General features: G+C 36.3%; 1 protein-coding gene across 1 annotated transcript in view; it reads right to left on the bottom strand.

The window, feature by feature from the left end:
• Positions 1-3,505: 3,505 nt before the first annotated feature.
• The window catches only part of DPY19L1 (dpy-19 like C-mannosyltransferase 1), a 121,676-nt gene continuing 108,924 nt past the window's right edge, over positions 3,506-16,257 (bottom strand). The window contains 2 exon segments of the mRNA XM_058296783.2: positions 3,506-4,804; positions 5,831-6,024. Coding sequence (XP_058152766.1) covers positions 5,868-6,024 — 157 coding nt within the window. The 3' untranslated portion in view covers positions 3,506-4,804; positions 5,831-5,867.

Genomic DNA, 16,257 nt, shown 5'->3' with positions numbered 1-16,257 from the left:
TGTACACATAGAACAGATCTTACAGTAATAAAAGACACTGTCTAAAAGTTTTTTATATTCATTTTAAAATTTTTTTTGTATTTTATTTGTTATTTTTTAAACTATTATTTCATTTCCTTATTTTTATTTGGTTATTTTGTTTGCTTCATTTTTGGCGAGGTTTTGGATCACAGAAGGGTTACAGCTGTGGCAGGGGAGGATCACTGGTGTGGGGTGTTGATGATGGGGGCATGTGTGGGGAGGGGTACACCTTGGGCATGCCTCTAAGGCATATGAATATGTTCAAGCATTCATGGGGCCTTGTCTCAGTGGGTGGAGACCCACACAATAACCAAAAGAATATTGAATTCCCATCCTGGGTTGTCCTGCTACATTCTCTAAATATCAGCAAGAATCCTCCAAGTACAAGGGCAGTGTCTAGTGAATGCAGACAGATAATTATACCAAGCCCTTGATATTGATGATTATACTTATGAACCTTTTCTTGTGAAACTGAAACTTAGCCTTGTATTATATATTGCCTAAGAGTTACCTCCTGAAAGCCTCCTTGTTGTTCAAATGTGGCCTCTCTCTAAGCCAGCTCATCATATAAACGCACTACCTTCACCCCAACAAGGGACATGACTCCTGGGGATGAGCCTCCCAGGCACTGAGGGATTATTCCCAAGTGCCAACTAGCAATGCACCTGGAAAAAGATCTTGACCAAAAGGGGGAAAGATGAAATACAAATTAGTTTCTATGACTAAGAAATTTCAAAGTGAATCGGGAAGTCATTCCAGAGGTTATGCTTATGTACTTCTCAGCAGGATCTCATTGACAGTCACAGTAAATACTGCCTCAAACAGCAGAGCTTCTGAGGGCTCTAGAGACATTTAGACACTCTATGCAGGGCAGACAAGCTCAGCAATGAGGCACTTTGTCAGTGGGCCCTACTCTGTATTTATGCTCCCCAGTGTAACAGAGTTATACTCATTTATAGTTTCCCTACACATGGCTCTTCTGCCCATTTTATTTGAACCTATAATTAGCATTATACTGTTAAATATATGCCCCAGAGACTTAAATCTTTGGTCCATTCATGTGCCAGTTGAACTTGAATCTCAGCAGAGTTGTAACACCTACTCTCCAGTTCACTGGACTCACCCAGGACAAGCAACAAGGAGATGATGATGGACAATGCCCATCCCAAGGAAAAGAGACTGTCTGCAACTGCAGGCAAGATAGTTCCATCCATCTGCCCCATGGGATCTAAGTCCCCTCTCAATTAGAAACAAGAGTGGGCATCACCATCCCCAAATTCTCAAGATTGGGAATGAACAATAGACTAAAGTAGACTTATTATTGTTACTATAGACTTATTGTGATTCTAGCAATGGAAGAACTTTTATCATTGATCTAAAGGCAGTGGCCACCAGTTTCTAAGGGGAGGGAGGGAATAGGTGTAACATGGGGGCATTTTGGGGACATTGGAGATGTCCTGAATCACATTGCAGTGATGGATACAGGCCATTATATATTGTCATAACCTACAAAATTGTGCGGGACAGAGTGTAAACTATAAACTATAGTCCACCATTGGTAGCAATGCATCGTGCATTCATCAATTGTGGCAAATGTACCACACTCATGAGGGATGTTATTGGTGTGGGAAGGGATGGGGCATATGAGAATCCCCTATGTTTTTATGTAGCATTTATGTAACCTAAAGCTTCATTAAAAAGAAGAAATAAGAGTTTGGGGTCAGAGGTAATTGATAACTGAAAGCCAGCCAGTATCAATAGTCCATTCTTTTGGGAGGAGAGAGAGACAAAAAAATCTTACTTCTTTCTTAAACTGCAATGACTCAAAATCTTAAGAACCTTTATACTTTTTAACTACCTTTCTCCTTTCCACATCATGGGGGTTAAGGGCACGGTGCCCTCATGATCTGAGAAATACAGGCATATGGTGAGAAGCCTGAATTTTTTTCTCTTCTATTGTGTGTTTACAGTACCTTATTGTAAAATACATATATTGTGAGCATTTCTGATATTCTAAACTTTTTCCTTATGATCTGTAGCTTCTGCAAAACTCCCAAATTCCCATTGTTTCTTTTTCTGACGTGCAATATATCAAAACTGTGATGGAAAAATCCATCCAAATATAGAAGGGATAACTATTACTTTCATTCAGAATTTCTTTTCATGGGGGAAATGTCAAAGGAAAAAACTTCCAAGATCTTTCTACACCTTATTGTCCCTTTCAACTTCAAATCTGTACTGATACTGTACAGTGAAATGAAGACCAATTGAGGAATGTTACGAAGTTTAAAAGCAGCACCTCTCTTCCACTCAGGGAACAGTTACTGATTCAAGTAAGAAACTTCTAGTTAGAGGAAGGAGATGAGAGGCAGCAACAGGTGATGGTGACTGAGTGCTGATCCTTAGCTGTTCTCTAATGGAGAAGACTGAGGGTTTCTGGGGCTAAAACAGAAGGAAATGAATTTTAAAAATCCAAACACATCACTGAACTTCCTATTTTCTTCTAGACAAAGTAATTTTACAAAAGGAAGTTCAGTTTCAAAGGACTTCTCCTTTTCCATCTTTAAAAAAAAAAAAAACAGGCCCAAGCCAAGTCCAGTTTACGCTATTCAAATAAGGTATATCCTGTTCCGGTTAAAAATGACTTTATCCATGCTTTGCTCCTAGCTAAGAAATAAAGGGACTTAGTGAAATTCAGTTTTCAGTATAGGGCTAGTCTGTGTCCTGGTGGGGTAGGGGCTATCAGGAATGGATCGCTCCCACACTAGCCTTCCAGATAGTTTGCCCTTCCTTTAGAGCAGAGGTTCTCAAGTGTGGTCTGGGCCCTTATAACAGTATCAGCATCAAACAGTTGGTTAGAAATACAAATTCTCAGGTTCCATCTTAAACCCACTGAATCAAATTGTAGGCTGGGGCAGAGCCACCTGTATTTTAACAAGCTGTTAGGTAATTCTGATGCATGCTAAATTTGAGAACCACTGTCATAGACCACCTCATTCCCAAAAGATGTCGGAGAATCCTACGGTGTCACAGTGTTAAGGAATTAATTATGCAGGAGGGAACTAAGCTAAATTGTCTTTTTTTCCAAGTGGTCAAAACAATAAACAGACGTTTTTATCAAGCAATATTTATGGAGCTATAATGTAGGAAATGTTATAACACCAAACCTGTTTGTGGTTTAATGTATGGAAAAAAAAGCTTTTAGCAACTCTGTAATTATCCCCCAAATATGGTTTTAATGAAATATTGTGTTCCCTGAAGGAAACGACAGAGAAAGTGATGTGATACAAAAATATAAGTATTGTAGGCCCATTCCCTACACCCCCACCATGAAGGAGGTCCAAGTCGTTTCATGAAACCCACTGTTAGAATTCTTCCCCCCTTTTTCAGGACTGCACCCAGCCACAAACTTGTTCATGGCTATCTGTCTGCAGAATGAGGCTAGGCATATTCATAGTCAAGATGGAAATCAAAACAGGAAACATTTTCATGATCTTTTTTTATTGAACATACATATACATGTAACCAACTGGAATAAAATTCATAAAAATTGCTCCTATTCAATATCACTTTATTCCTAATACATCCTTTTATTCTTTCTTTAATCTTATCAGCCCATTTTAACTCTGCCAAGCTTTTCAGAGGCTTCTATCCTTTTATAGAAATACTGCCCCAACGTGTTTTTTTAAATGTCCTAGCAATAAGCTATTTCCTTTGTCTTCATGCCCATTCTTACTTTCCTCACAATAAAGCAAAAATATTTTTAAATGCTAAAAATACATAAAATACTGAGCTTTAATACTGTTTTGTCATTTGTATTGAACCTACTACTATTCTATGTTGCCATAAAAGATATTTATAATCTACAGCACCGGCTACTACTATATGTGAATCAAGGCTGAGTGTGCAGTTTAGCCACCAAGGTTTTTGTTCTAAACTGGGTTGCCTAAAATATAATCAGAGTTTGCTGGTGGAGTTACATTAATAAATACTGTTACAAAATGATTATTCTGAAAAAACAAATGTAGACTACTTTTAATGTTTTTCAGTATATGAAACTGTTTTAACAGCATTTTAATGTGTTTTTTTTTTCCAGCACAGAATTTCCAACCATTATATGCGAAAATATTGGAAGGGAATTACTGGAGGGTTGGAAAATAAAGAATACATTTTTTTAAAAAATTTAAATTGTAAGCGCTGGATGTACTAAATCGGCACATTTGGGTGAGAAACACTTGCATATAAAGCAGAGCATATTCCCCTCTTTTTACCTGTCTGTGCATGCACATGGAGACAGGAAGGAGAGTCCCTGGCACTTCCTCTTTAACCTTACAGCCTCTTGCACACATCAGGTTTGCTGCATTCTTGCTCAAATTTTACACCAGATCCACAACTTCCCACCTGCTTTCCCTACTTTTTGAAATTGGCACAAGCCTAAGAAATAAAAAGTCAACCAGCAAATGAGAAAGAATGACAACACATCTGGAAAACACTGACAGCATCTTTGTGGCAGACTCCAGGTAAGGCTTAGAATCCATGAGAGATGCTGGCTCGGGGGGCAAGGGGATTGCTCCTCACCAAGAGCCCAAACCAAGGCCGGAGGTGCTGTCTTTCAGCTTCCCAATGTAAGAAAGCTAGTGCTTTCCCCAGACTGGGCTCATTCTTTGGCTCTGGTAAGAAGGCAAAAAAGAGATCAGATCTTCAGTGGCTCCCAGGAGAGGGCACAGGAAACCATCCCTGAGGACTCGGGTCTCATGGACAATCCACAATGAGGTTAATCTACCTGGGGTTAATAAAGAGAACACTGTGTAATTAAATGTGTAGTCAGCCTCGGTCATGGTCTGCTTAGTATTTAAAATTATAAACCATTTCTCAGAACTAGGAGAAGTTAGGTTTGAAGAATCTCATTTCACACAAATTAACTTTACAAAACAAATTCATACAAGAAATTCAAAGCAGGATTTGAAATGTCTCAAGACTAAATATACTCATTTCTCATACTAAACTGAGGATTTTTAAAACCAAAATTATAACGTGAGGTCTAGGGTTTCACTAATTAAAGTCAAGAAATTTTAAAAGTTAATACAAAAAAAGTCATTTATCATTCCTGTACTTTTGACAGAAAAATTAGTCACATTTTATTGTATCTTAATAGTGAAAGAAAATTTACTACATAATCTATTGTTCCACTGTAAATGATGTCAATTCAAATACAGATAAGTTTCTAGATGTATTTTATTTGGGGATGTTTAAAATTGTTTTTCTTAAAACTTCAACAAAACATGGAAATTTAAAAACTAGTTTAAAGGTATTAAAATATTTTAAAAATGTGAACATGAAAAAAATGTAAAATTGCCATTAAAACTTTTTTTAAAACCAAGAATAAGTACTTAATAATTAAATTAAGCTAAATAATTAAATGAGTAAATAGCACTTATTTGACCAAGAATGTTGAGGGGAAGAGAGACAGGCAGGCAGACAAGCACTACTGTCAGCACAATGTTAACAGGTCAAAACTGGCTATCTTTTCACACTATCCTCATGACTCATCATATTACTTTTATACAGGTAGTTTTGCTCACATTAGCACAGATATTTAAGCAACATACAAGCATATACTTAATTGCATAGCAAATTTTAAGGGGTGTACTGAAATAGTAACTAATTGAAGAAAGTAAGTACATTTCACATTCAGAGTGATGTTCAAATTGGCCAAATAAAACACTTTCTATTTGAAAACAGTTAACTCTAAAAGTCTTTGTGATTAGAATTAAAAATAAGTTATTAGCAAAAAAATTAAAACCATTACTGATATATCCGTTTGTAGTCAGCAGTTCAGGTAGCAGTCATTCTTTTATAACTTCTAAAACTTTGTAAACACTGTTCTGGAATACAGTGGTGAAGTGAGGCTTTGAATCCTTAACCAAAAGGTTACATAAGGGAGTCTTCCCAGCATTAGCAGGATCTTCCACATCCCAAATTTCGGGCATGCTGCAACCAGGCCTAGAAAAATTAATGTACAGATCAAAAATGGATATATATTATATAAGCTTATTCTTGCCTTAATTTCATTTTTAATACCTAATTTAACTTACTTAAAAAAATCCTGTCAGAGTTATTTATATTTTTGTAAGTTCCCATAAATTCTCTTTAGAGCAAAGTGAATACAGCAAGGCTAACTATAAAGAAAAAAAAAAAAGACCTACAGGGGAATTGTGGACAGATGGTGAAGCAGGGAGCCTTCCTCCGAAACAAGTATTAAACAGGCAGGAACTGTCTGAAACAACTATTTTGGAGCCCGAGAAGCCAGAAAAACACTGTACATATAGCATCCAGGGAAGAATGGGAGGAAGAGGCTGATAAACTATGAGAAAGGACAATAAAATGCTGTGTGGCAGCTACCTGAGACTTTCCCCCACCCTGAGCAGGCTGCTAAGAGGTCCAGCCCCTCATAGGCTCTCTGGGGAATATAAAAATCCTATTCCCAAGAACAGGGGTAGGCAAGGGTGATCATGGCTTTTGATGAGCAACTTCAGATTGCTTAGGGGCCTGGCTCTGAAGTCAGCTGTTGTTCTAACCCAGCCTGGACAAAGGTAGCAGCAACTGTTGTATCAACTGGACAGGGGATGTGGTAGCAGGAATGGAGACTTAAAGATGCAGTGCTGCTTTTGCTGGGCAGGCCAGGAAAGCTCAGCTTTGGGGAGCTGTTGGAGCTTTTGGTACCCTTCCTGATCCCTTCCCTGGGTGCACTTTGGAGCCAGTCTGTAATCCCTTTGCTCCCTGGCCCAGTTTTGGCTGGGAAAGACTGACTTGGGAACGACATCTTCATTATGTCCCTCTTCCCAGAATTTTCCCTTCAGGCAAAAGCAGCTTGAGACAATAAAAAGGTTTAAAAATGATAGAGGTTGGCATTCTGGGACGAAAAAAAAATGCCTGCTGGCTTCAAATACCACAGAAGGTCTGTCTTCTGGGGTACAGAGAGGTCAACCAAATTCCTGTAAACAGGAGGACTCCAAAACAACTATTAAGCAAAAGCCCAGGACAAGACAAAGGCCCAGAAAGCAGACCTTCCTAATAGCAGGGCTGATGTCAAGAAAATCTGTCTTAACACCAGCTGGTTATAAAATCAAGAAACAGACATTGCAGGAAGTAAATCCCAGACTTAACATTTTAAAATAGTAAAATGTACAGTGTGCAGCAAAGAATATAAGACAAGAAAACAATAAATGATGGCCTGTCCAAGGAAGAGGATAAAGTGCTGAACAAGGCCGTTAAAATGTTCAAGGAGGTAAAGGAAAGTACCGAGAAAGAACTAAAGGATATCAGGAAAACAATCAATGAATAAGAGAATCTAAGTGAAAAGATATAAACATTAAAAAGGAACCGAACAGAACCACTGGAGTTGAAGACAACAATTATTGTAATGAGAAGTAATTTGAAACCGGGAGGGTTTCAAGAGCAGACTGGAGCTGGCAGAAGAAAGAATCAGAAGAAAGAACTCAAAGACAAGAAACTTGAAATGAGTCTGGCTGAGGAGGAAAAAAAAAAATGTTATAAGCAAAAATCGCCTAAGGCAGCTCTGGGGCACCATCTCACATTATGAGAGTCCCAGAAGGAAAAGAAAGAAAAAGGGGCAGGAAGAATATTGAAAGAAATAATGACAGAAAACTTCCCAAACTTAGCCAAAGACATGAATATGCATATCCATATCCAAAGAGCCCACAGAACATCAAATGGGATAAACATGAGGAACAATACACCCCATTATATATTGATTACAATATTGAATACAAAAGACAAAAGGAGAGATCTGAAAGCTTCAAAGGAAAAGTGGTATCTTACATACAAGAGAGTCCCAATTAGACTGAGTACCAATTTCTTATCAGAAGCCATGAAGGCAAGAAGACAGTGGGGTTAAAATACAACTGTCAGCCAAGAATTTTATATCCAGCAAGATTCTCTTTGAAAAATGGGGGAGATTAAGATATTCTCAGATAAACAAAAGCTGAGGGGGGTGGGGAGGGGAAGCTGAGGGGGTTCATTACCACTTGACCTGCCCTAAAAGCAGTGTTAAGGGGAGTTATTCAGACTGAAGTCAAAGAAAACTAGTCAGAGATTCAAAGCAGCATAAAGAAATAAAGACCAGTGGTAAATGTAATCATTTGGGTAATTATAAATGCCAGTATTATTGTACTGCATTGTTTGGTATGTAACTCTGATTCTTCTTAACAGGTGCTTTAATCCAAATGTATAAAAAATAAGTCTGTCTTTGCACATATACAAAGATAAATGGTAACAAGTGCAAAAAAAGGTGGGGTGACGGGTATAGGAAAAGTATATGTGCATGCTATTGAAGTTAAGTTGGTATCATCAAATATGCTTGTTATATTTAGGATGTTAAATTTTAAACCCAAGTAACCAAAAAGAAATTAGATTAAAAATATATTTAGAAATGAGAAGCACTCAGTATGGTGCAACTCAAAAACAAAAAGCAAGTACAAAAGTAGGCATTAATAGAAGTGAAGGGCTGAAATGGTATAAGACTTAAAAAGGCTAAATGGCAGAAGAAAAAGTCCTGTATTATCAGTAGTGACTTTAAATACAAATGGATTAAACTCTCCAGTCAAAGGGCAGAGATTGCCAGAATGGATAAAAAAGTGTGACTCGACTATACACTGCAAGAAACTCACCTTAAAAGATAAAAGTAGGTTGATGGTGAAAGGATAGGATAGAAAAAAATATGTAAGCAACTAAAAGAGAGCTTGGGTGGCTATACTAATAACAGACAAAGTAGACATTAAGTCAAAAACAGTTATAAGGAACAAAGATGGTCATTTTATACTGATAAAGGGGACAATTCAACAGGAAGATGTAACAATATTAAATTATAAGTAAATATATATTCACCCAACTGCAGAGCCCTAAAACATATGAAGCAAATACAGATTTGAAGGGACAAATTGACAGTTTTACATTAATAGTAGGAGTCTTTAATACACCACACAATAATTGATAGAACATCTAGTCAAAAGATCAATAAGTATTAGACTTGAATGATACTCTAAACCAACTAGAACCAACAAATATATGGAACAGTGCACCCAACCGAAACAGAATACACATTCTTCTTGAGTTCACATGGATCATTCTTCAGGACAGACCATGTGGTGGCCATGTGGTGGCGCACAAAACAAGTCTTAATAAGTTCAAAAACACTGAAATCATATGTATATTCTCCAGCTGCAACAGAATGAAACTAGAAATCAGTGAGGGAAATGGAAAATTTAAATGTGGAAATTGAGCAACCAATGGGCTAAAGAGGCAATCAGGAAATATCTTGAGGCAGATGAAAATGAAAATACAACATACCAAAACTTATGGGATGCAGCAAAGGCAGTGCTGAGAGGGAAACTTACAGCTCTAAACGCTTCTATTAGAAAAGAAGACTTCAAATCAGAGATCCAACTTCACAACTGGAAAACTAGAAAGAAGAGAAAACTAAACCCAAAGTGAACAGAAGGAAGAAAATAAAGATAAGAGTGGAGAAAAATGGAATAGAAACCAAATATAATAGAATCAACAAAACCAAAAGCTGGTTCTTTGAACAAATCAAAATCGACACACCTTTAGTTAGACTGACAAAAACAGAAGACACAAATAATGAAAATCAGAAATGAAAAGGGCAGCATTAAAAGGACTATAAGTGGACACTATGAACAACTGTATGCCATTTAGACAGCATAGATGAAATACACAAATTCAATCTGACACACAACATTGCCTCAAGAAGTAGTAAAAGATCTCAAACGAATTACTAATAAAGAGATTGAATCAGTAGTAAAAAACCTCCCAACAAAGAAAAGCCCAGAACCAGATGGATTCTCAGGGGAATTCTACCAAGCATTACAAGAAGAATTAACTAAGAATTAACTATGATTCTGCACAAACTCTTCCAAAAAAATTGAAGAGGAGGGAACTCTCACTAGCTTACTCTACAAGGCCAACACCACCCTCATACCAAAGCTAGATAAAGATACCACAAGAAAAGAAACTATAGACCAATATCTCTTATGAATATAGATGCAAAAATTCTCAACAAAATCAAACTGAATCTCCAATAGCATATTAAAAGAATTGTACACCATATACACCATGCTATGCAAGATTGGTTTAACATAAGAAAAGCAATTATTGTAATACACCACATTAACAGAATGAAGGGAAAAGAACATGTGATCATCACAATGGATACAGAAAAGTCACTTGATAAAATCCAGCAATGCTCTTGATCAAAATACTTAGAACACTAAGAACAAAAGGAAACTTCCTCAACATGGTAAAGGGCAGAAATGAATAGCTCACTTAATGGTAAAAGACTGAATGCTTTCCCTCTAAGATCTGGAATAAGATAAGGATACCCACTGTCACCACTGTCATTCAAAATTGTGCTGGAAGTTCTAGCTAGAGCAAGAAACAGAAAAGGCATCCAATTTGGGAAGGAAGTAAATTTGCAGATGATATGATCCTATATACAGAGAATCCTGAAAAATACACATCAAAGCTCAGAGCTAATAAATGAATTCAGCAATGTGGAAGTGTACAAGATCAACACCACAAAAATCAGTGTTTCTATACACAAACAATGAAGATGTTCTTCAATCAGAAGAAGAAATCAAGAAAAAAATTCCATTCACAATAGCAACTAAAAGAATCAAATATATAAGAGTACCAAGGACGTGAAGGCTTTGTATACAGAAAACTAGAAAACATTGCTAAAAGAAATCAAGGAGGGTAATAAATGGAAGGATATTCCATGTTCATAGATTAGAAGACTAAATATCAGAAAGATGTCAGTCCTACCCAAGGCAATTTATAGATTCCATGCAATCCCAATAAAAATTCCAACAACTTTCTTTGCAGCAGTAGAAAAGTATATCATCAAATTTATATGGAAGAAGAGTAAGGGACCCCGAAGAGCTAAAGCCATCTTGAAACAGAAAGTGGAGCTGGAGGATTCAAACTCCTGGGTCTTAAAACTTATTACAGAGTAATCAAAACAGCATGGTACTGGCACAAAAACAAAGACCAATAGAATCAAATTTAGAGATTAGAAATCATCACTCAGATTTACGGCCAACTAATTTTTGACGAGGGGTCAAAGATCACTCAGTTGTGAAAGAAGAGTCTCCTCAACAAATGGTGCTGAGAAAACTGGAACTCCATCTGCAAAACAAAAGGATGACCCCTAAGTCACCCTGTAAACTAAAATCAACTCAAAATGGATCAAAGACATAAATATAAGAAATAGAACTATCAAAGTCCTAGAAAAAAATGTCAGGAAGCATTTCCAGGGCCTTGTGTTAGGCAATGATTTCTCAGACTTATACCCAAAGCACAAGCAACAGAAGAAAAGTTAGATAAATGGGACCTAATTTAAACTTTTTGTGCCTCAAAGGACTTTATCATGAAAGTAAAATGGCAACCTACACAATGGGAGAAAGTAGTTGGAAATCAGATATCCAGTAAGATTTAATATTCAGAATGTATTTAAAAAATTCTTCAACAAAAATACAAACAACCCAATTAAAAATGACCTGAATAGACATTTCTCCAACGAAGATATACAAATGGCCAGAAAGCACATGAAAAGATGCTCATCATTACTTATCAGGGAAATGCAAATGTAAAGCATTAAAATGGCGGCTATTTAAAAAACAGAAAATAACAAGTGTTGGAGAGGATGCGAAGAAACAGGAACACTCATTCACTACTGATAGCAATGTAAAATGGTGCAGCTGCTGTGGAAGACAGTTTGGAGGTTCCTCAGAAAGCTAAACATAGAATTACCATATGACCCAGCAATCCCACTACTATTTTCCCAAAAGGATTGAAAGCAGGGACCGGAACAGATTTTTACACACCAAAGTTCATAGAAGCATTATTCACAATTAACAAAAGAGGGAAGCAACCCAAATGTCCATCAATCCATGAATGGATAAATAAAATGTGGCATATACATAAAATGTAATTTATTCAGCTATCAAAAGAAATATATTGTGATACATGCCACATGGATGAACACTGAGGATATCATGTTGTATGAAATAAGCTAGACATGAAAGGACAAATATTACATGATCTCAGTGATTTGAAACAATGAGAATAAGCAACCTCAGAGTCAGCAGCTAGAATATAGGTTACCAGGGGATGGGACGGGGGGATAGGGAATGGGAAGTTAAGTCTTAAAATATACAGGGCTCCTATGTGGAATGATGGAAATGTTATGTTAATGGATGGTGGTGACAGTAGCACAACATTGTGAGTACAATTAACACCCCAGAGATATATATATCTGAGTATGATTAAAAGGGGGAAATTGTGTATAAATTGATTGTATATAAATAAAACTAAAAAAAAAATCCCTGGAACCACACAGTGTAACTGAAGAATTATAAAAATGTGCTATCATCAACTGTAACAAATGTTCTACACCAATACATGGTGTTGGTTTTGGGGTGGTATATGAAAATCTTGTATTTTAATGCAGTTCTGTAAGCTGACAACTAGTATAGAAAAAATATTTTTTTTAAAAATTAAAAGAAAAACAGACCAACAAAATAACATGTTTGGATAAGAGAAATTTAGGTTAAATTTTACCTCAGCCACTTACCAAGAATGTGATGTGGCATCATTAACTGGACTCAGTCTCAGTTACCCCATTTGTAAATTGGAAAACATCCATGAAATAGGTTTGAGATTGAGAGAGAAAATATCTCTACTACAGTGCCCAACCATAAAAGATACTATCATACATCAATTTTATAAGTTATAATTGAGAAGTATGCTTATATAGTTCTCAGAGAAGTTGGTTTGATTGTATTCAATGAGTCCATTTAATGACCCTGGTATAGTTAAGTTCATGTATTAACTAAATGCATTATTAAATATTTTTCTAAATTAAATCTTAAAAGCAGTATTGTAAAGAAAACAGTATAAATGAAATCTACCATGCATTATTTGCCTAAATAAGTCCTTCAAAATAACTGCAACATTTATTTTAAATCAAATACAGTTTAGCTATAACTGATTTGGATTTCACACTTTCTTAGTTGCTTTTTTGAGAAATTAAAGAGAAAAATACAAAGAAAATATACAGAATTGACAACTGCTTAGTTTTTTTTCATAGTTGCTTTATCTTTTTTTAAAAGATAAAAACTTTTTCCAACAAATCCCTTTTATCCTCAATTGCAGTCCCACTCCCCTACCATTCACCATGAAGCACTATAACAGGAATGTACATCGTTTTTTAAGTATAATCATTGTAAAAGTGTCAAAGTACAGAATGCTACAAAGTAAAAAATGAAAGACACCTTCACCCCAACACCATTTCTTAGATGAGACTTCTGTAAACAATCCTGCATATATCCTGGGAGACCTTTATTATGCATGTTCAGATACACAAGCAATATAAATATAGATAGGGATATATGTGTAGCCACAAATACTCCTGGGTTACTCTTAAAAAACAGGATTGTTGTAGGATTCTTACTAAAGTGTGGCCATTTTCCATCTCAATACATAAAGACCTACTTTATTGTTTTAATAATTGCTAGTACTCTTATGTATTATTAACCATTCCCTGGGAGTAGATATTTTGTTTCCCATTTTGCCATTATAAAACTGTGTTGTTGTAAACATTCCGTGTCTCTATACTTTCTGCAAACCAAATTTCTTGAAGCAGCACTACTGCTGTCAAAGGACCTACACAGATTTTTTGCTTTGTCCCCATCAAGTTAACCTCCCAAAAGATTTTTCCAGTGTTCCCATGAAACATATTCTGTGCATGTTTTTTGCATACCCTCACCAACATAGATTCTACTAACATTGAACACACATGACAATCTGACTGGGCTAGTATTTTCTAGCATTTTTTCTTGCACGGGTCAGGGCCAAACTGTTACAACACCCTGGCCAATGGTGGTCTGGAGTGAGCCATATAGGAAGTGAAAAACTACCCAGCTCCTGAGTTCAACTGCTTTTAGGAAAAAAGAGATGGCAAAAAGCACGCCATCATTATGTGATGAGATGAGCATTAGTGAACATCTGAATAATTTTCTTCTGAATACACGTATTTTATGTCAACTTTATTTTTAGAATTAATGAAAGAAAGAGAACTAAGAATAAAAAGAATAATTAAAAATTTATCTACAACTTGCATTTGAGTATATTTTAGTACTTGTATTTGAACATGGGGTATCAAGTATTTAGAGAATAATCAAGCCCTACAATTAAGCCACTTGTAAATGAGATCATACAAATAAAGCACTCACTACTGAGGCGAGCAAAGATTAAGCACTAGATAAACATTAGTCCTCCTCCTCTTTCCTTGTCTAATTTCCTATTTGCTTTCCTGCTCAAGCAGAATGTACTGCTTTTGTTTTGTTGCAAGGTTTAAGCAGAGTGGAACTGTTTAAGGTTTCCTGAGATTTAGAAGCAGTCTAGCTTAAATGTTGTGGTAGACAGGAAGTGTTGTAGTTACTGAGTGGGGAAAACAGATGGAAGAGAGCCGCTTTCTTAGCTCCCTCTCACTGAACTGCAGGACCAGACCCAACAATGGCACGTCTAGGTCTAGATGGGGGAATCCAGCACAGCCCCTACCCCACTCCCAGTTCGCAGTCTAATGCCCCAAAGGGAGCTCTAAATGGAGACAGTTAATTGGCTGCTGACTTTGTTTACTATGCAAGATTTACTGCCACACTTCCTAAATTTGTCTTTATATCCATTTTCGTGTACACAAAACAGTGCTCTGCTTATCAGACATAAGCCTACTACAGTTATCAAATCCATCTTAAAACAAAGTGCACCCCCTGCCTTTGCAATTTTCACATGTTCAAAACATCATGCAAGTGTCTAGGAAAAAAATGAATCTTGAATCAAGATTCATTGTTAGCTTGGGGGAAAAAAGTTACGAAAATTATTTTTATGCCCCCGTAACCACAGGTGTCTCATACTGGCTGTAAGTCTGTCTGAGACAAAACTGAATTGGAGAGAGAAGCTCAAGGCAAGAAAGAAAAGCTCAATTCTGGTCAAAATCTGTGAAACAAAAGGTCTTTCTTCTGTAAACATCAGCCTACCCACCATTCATTTAATATAATGTCTTCATAAGATTGTTTTAGGAGTAGCTTATGACTTTTTTGTGCTACATTTATATCACATAAAGTTAACTAAAGGTGAGTATATGCATTTTCATATTGCATTCCTATGTTCATAAGCATTTTCTAAATTATAACTACTGGAACAGTAACAGTGTAAATCTTGATTAAGGTCAAGTCATTTGGCACATATCCACAGGAAAATAATTCAACAATTATATGAATTCCTTTGTGGGCAAAGTTGTGTAGATACTATGGACACTCTTGCGTCTCCCTGAAATATATGGCAAATGAGTATGATTAAGCAACAGATAGCGCAATCAATGTCTTCTCTTTAGTAAAGAGTAATGAGAATATATTTAAAATAGTATTCAATACAATATCCTAGATTCATGCTGAGATTGCTTGTGTGCTGTGCTCTACAGGCAGTGAATGCTTAGATGATTCATAGGTGCTCACAAAATGAATGTCATAACATAGCAAGTTATGTCCATTCACTCTCTAATCCCCCAGGAGCAACATTTCCAAATAGTAATAGTCAACCTCAGAATCCATATTTGCTTTCAAGATCATACTGACACATAGAACCATACTTGGCTTAATGAAGTTCCCTGTGGAAATCCGTATATATATGGATATATATATATATTTTAACTGTATACCTAACAGAATGTGGATCACAGTAAACTTAATTATGTCTCTACTCAAATAAGATGTCTAGCAGCAAGAAAGAAAAGTGTCATTTTAAGATGTGCTGAGAGGGGTTCCCATCCATACATGAGATGTGGTGTGGAGCCAAGATGCAACAGAACCATGGATACTGCCTGCCTTATTACAATGAGACTTCCCATTATTTGGTTTAAAACTCAGGAAGTTTTGAAAGAAAATGCATTCAACTTTAAAGAAATAAAAGTTTATAAAATGTCAAACACAAATATGAATAATTTGGGAGATCATCAGTGCTAATGTAATCCCTCTAGGTAGTATACACATGCAAATCATTATAAAAGAAACAAATATTTACAAAGCCACAGCAATTGACACAGAGTAGTACTGGCTAAAGAGAGACATAGAGACCAATAGA

The sequence above is a fragment of the Dasypus novemcinctus genome, chromosome 5, assembly GCF_030445035.2.
Source record: "Dasypus novemcinctus isolate mDasNov1 chromosome 5, mDasNov1.1.hap2, whole genome shotgun sequence".
NCBI lineage: Eukaryota > Metazoa > Chordata > Mammalia > Cingulata > Dasypodidae > Dasypus > Dasypus novemcinctus.
This window is presented reverse-complemented; position numbering and strand designations above follow the sequence as displayed.